Source organism: Podarcis vaucheri (assembly GCF_965113315.1).
Source record: "Podarcis vaucheri genome assembly, chromosome: 7".
NCBI classification, from domain to species: domain Eukaryota; kingdom Metazoa; phylum Chordata; class Lepidosauria; order Squamata; family Lacertidae; genus Podarcis; species Podarcis vaucheri.
This window is the reverse complement of record NC_138765.1, coordinates 22,289,338-22,292,348: the sequence shown is the minus strand read 5'-3', so window position 1 is coordinate 22,292,348 and position 3,011 is coordinate 22,289,338. Positions and strand designations below refer to the sequence as shown.

At 48.1% G+C, this 3,011-nt stretch overlaps 1 protein-coding gene across 1 annotated transcript; it reads left to right on the top strand.

Moving 5' to 3' along the window:
- The first annotated feature begins 224 nt into the window (after positions 1 to 224).
- PSENEN (presenilin enhancer, gamma-secretase subunit) lies at positions 225 to 2,581 on the top strand. The gene is made up of 4 exons (XM_082232226.1): positions 225 to 310; positions 462 to 536; positions 1,399 to 1,503; positions 2,219 to 2,581. The coding sequence occupies exons 2-4, from the start codon at positions 476 to 478 to the stop codon at positions 2,356 to 2,358; spliced, it is 306 nt and encodes a 101-aa protein (XP_082088352.1). The 5' UTR covers positions 225 to 310; positions 462 to 475; the 3' UTR covers positions 2,359 to 2,581.
- Positions 2,582 to 3,011: the final 430 nt, after the last annotated feature.

Below are 3,011 nucleotides of genomic sequence, written 5' to 3'. Positions count from 1 at the left end.
CTACCTACTTGCAAGCTTGGACAATGCAGTCCAACGGCATTCTGCATTATTATTTTTCGGGGGGGGGGCAATAAAAAATCAAAAGGAGCCTTGCTCTCTCGAGTGCGGCGGGGACCAAACGAAAGAGCCAGCGAGGGATACCCGCCACCGACTACTCGTCGCGCTGCTCTAGACGTTTCCTATCTCCGAATTGGTGAGAGCGCGGACGTTTTCCCAGCAGCCTGCGGGGCGAGCTGGTGACCAGGAACCGCGCAAGTTCCGCGTTGGGGAAGCAGAAGCTGCTCTGCAGGAGGAGGAGGAGGAGGAAGGGGTGAGTCGTTGGGGGAGGGGAGGCTCACCCACTCCACAATTTGGGGGTGGGGTGGGGGATGGGCCCTGCCCTCCAAGCCAGAAGAGGGTTTGGGGGGGAGGCTTAACCCCGAGCTCCGCCCTGACTGCGAGGGTCCCTCTCTTCCTCCTAGACCCCAGTCGCACCATGAACCTGGAGCGCGTTTCCAACGAGGAGAAGCTCAACCTCTGTAGGAAGTACTACTTGGGTGAGTGGCTGGTTCCAGCGAGAGGCATCGGTGGTGGTTAGATCTTTATTGACACCCGATCCTGACGATCATTGGGGGGGACGGGACGACGACGACACACAATTAAACGTTAATAAAATAGAAGGCACGCGGCTTATTTCTCTCTGCGTCCAGAATAGTATACGCCAGATGTTGGAAAAGAAAGTGAAATCCCCACTATCAATTGACAGAATTTCCATTACTTCCCAATAAGACAGCCGAAATAAGAAATTTGGGTGGAAAAAACCGGATAAAGGGGCGAGTGGGAAAGCTTTGGGGGTTACCTCAAGAAGAAGAAGATACTAAATTTAATGTACAAGTAGGGGTGATCACATGAGCAGCCAATCAAGGAGTAAAAGGGATAAAAAGAAAGATGGATCATTAAATGGAGATGCAGCACACCTTGGGTTTATTATGAATGCTGTGGAGTGCTAGGTTGGGAAGTCTGTACGTAAATATTTAGCGTGGAGGGAATGCGATGTGCAAAGGGAAAAATGGAAGACATACACACACACACACACACAGAGAGAGAGAGAGAGAGAATGATTGCTTAAAGTTGTTGTTTTTTATTTTAAAAAGCACTATTTCGCCCAGGTGTATAGAACTTTTGAATTTCTACTGTGGTAAGAGCTGGTGTGTGTACATTTTGGTGCCTTATTAGAAATGTTATGTTTTTGCCAACTTGCTTAGACGGTAGGCAGAGGTTTTTTCAGTAGGCAAAGTGAACCTTTTGGAAAAATAAAGACCTTTTTTCATTTTTGCAGCCTCTTTTAAAATAGGAAAGGTGAAGGGGTTTAAAAACACACACATATAAATGAGTCCTTTCTTTCCTTTGTTTCTCCAGGTGGCTTTGCTCTGCTGCCTTTCCTGTGGCTGGTGAACGTTTTCTGGTTTTTCCGAGAGGCCTTTCTGGTGCCGGCGTACACTGAGCAACTACAGATAAAGCGCTGTGAGTTGTGCAAATCCTAGGAAGTGGGAGGGCAGGGGGCAGGGCAGGTGTGGGGTCCCTCCACATGTTGCTGAACTACAACTTCCATCAGTTCCAGCAAGTATGACCAGAGACCAAGAATGATGGGAGTTATAGTTCAGCAACTTTTCCAAGCACAATTCAAAGTGTTGGTGTTGACCTTTAAAGCCCTAAACGGCCTCGGCCCGGTATACCTGAAGGAATGTCTCCACATTCCTTCTGGACACTGAGGTCCAGCTCCGAGGGCCTTCTGGCGGTTCCCTCAATTGCGAGAAGCAAAGCTACAGGGAACCAGGCAGAGGGCCTTCTCGGTAGTGGCGCCCACCCTGTGGAATGCCCTCCCATCAGATGTCAAAGTGATAAACAACTACCTGACATTCAGAAGACATCTTAAGGCAGCCCTGTTCAGGGAAGTTTTTAATGTATGACATATTAGTGTATTTTTGGTCTTTGTGGATGCCGCCCAGAGTGGCTGGGGAAACCCAGCCAGATGGGCGGAGTACAAATAATAAATTATTATTATTATTATTATTATTATTATTATTATTATTATTACTTGTGGAAGGCCAAAGATTTCCCACTTCTGCGCTAGGAGGAGAGCCCAGGCCATCTATTTGGGCAGTGCCAGATAGCATAAGGATATATGCTTAAATGGAGGTGACTGTGGTCATGGTTTTCTTATCTGTTTCCATCCCAGATGTCCAGCGTTCAGCTATGGGGCTTCTTTTCTGGGTGATCGTGCTCACCACGTGGATCAGCATCTTCCAGGCACGCCGGGCAGAGTGGGGCGAGCTTGGCGACTACCTCTCCTTCACCATCCCCCTGGGCACTCCATGACCAATCCCTCCTCCCTTGATGTCACCAGCGTGGAGCTTTTAGGGTTGTATTTTTTTCAATGGACTCCCTGGGTGGCATGCCGCTCTCCCCTTTTATGGAACCAGAGTGGGATTGTGCCATGGTGAACTCCGGGGAGGCTGCCTCTCCTTGCAGAATCCTCTGTTCAGTATGCCCTGATCACAACCTGGGGCAGAGATGATTAATAAACCTGGGGTTGCCTACATCTGCTTGCCCACAGTGTGGTGGTATTGGGAAGAAGTGAGAAGGGAGAGAAGAGCCTGCAAGATCAGGCCAGCGGCCCATCTAGTCTCCCTTAGGCATTGCATTAGGACCAGTGGCAGTCCTTGCCCGCAATTTTAAACATCTTCCTCGGCTGCATAAAGCAGAGAGGCAGGGGTACAGTAGAAGGGCAAAATGAATTATTTCTCTGTGGACCTTTGGGCTTTTAAAAAAACTATACATATCTAAACATATAGCAAAATAAAACAATTCCTTCCAGTAGCACCTTAGAGACCAGCTAAGTTTGTTATTGGTATTAGCTTTCGTGTGCATGCACATTTCTTCAGATACCTCTTTAGTTACCTACCTGTAACTAAACATATAGCAGGATATTCTTAGACTCAAGTGGTTGGCCATCAGGGATTTATTCTTCC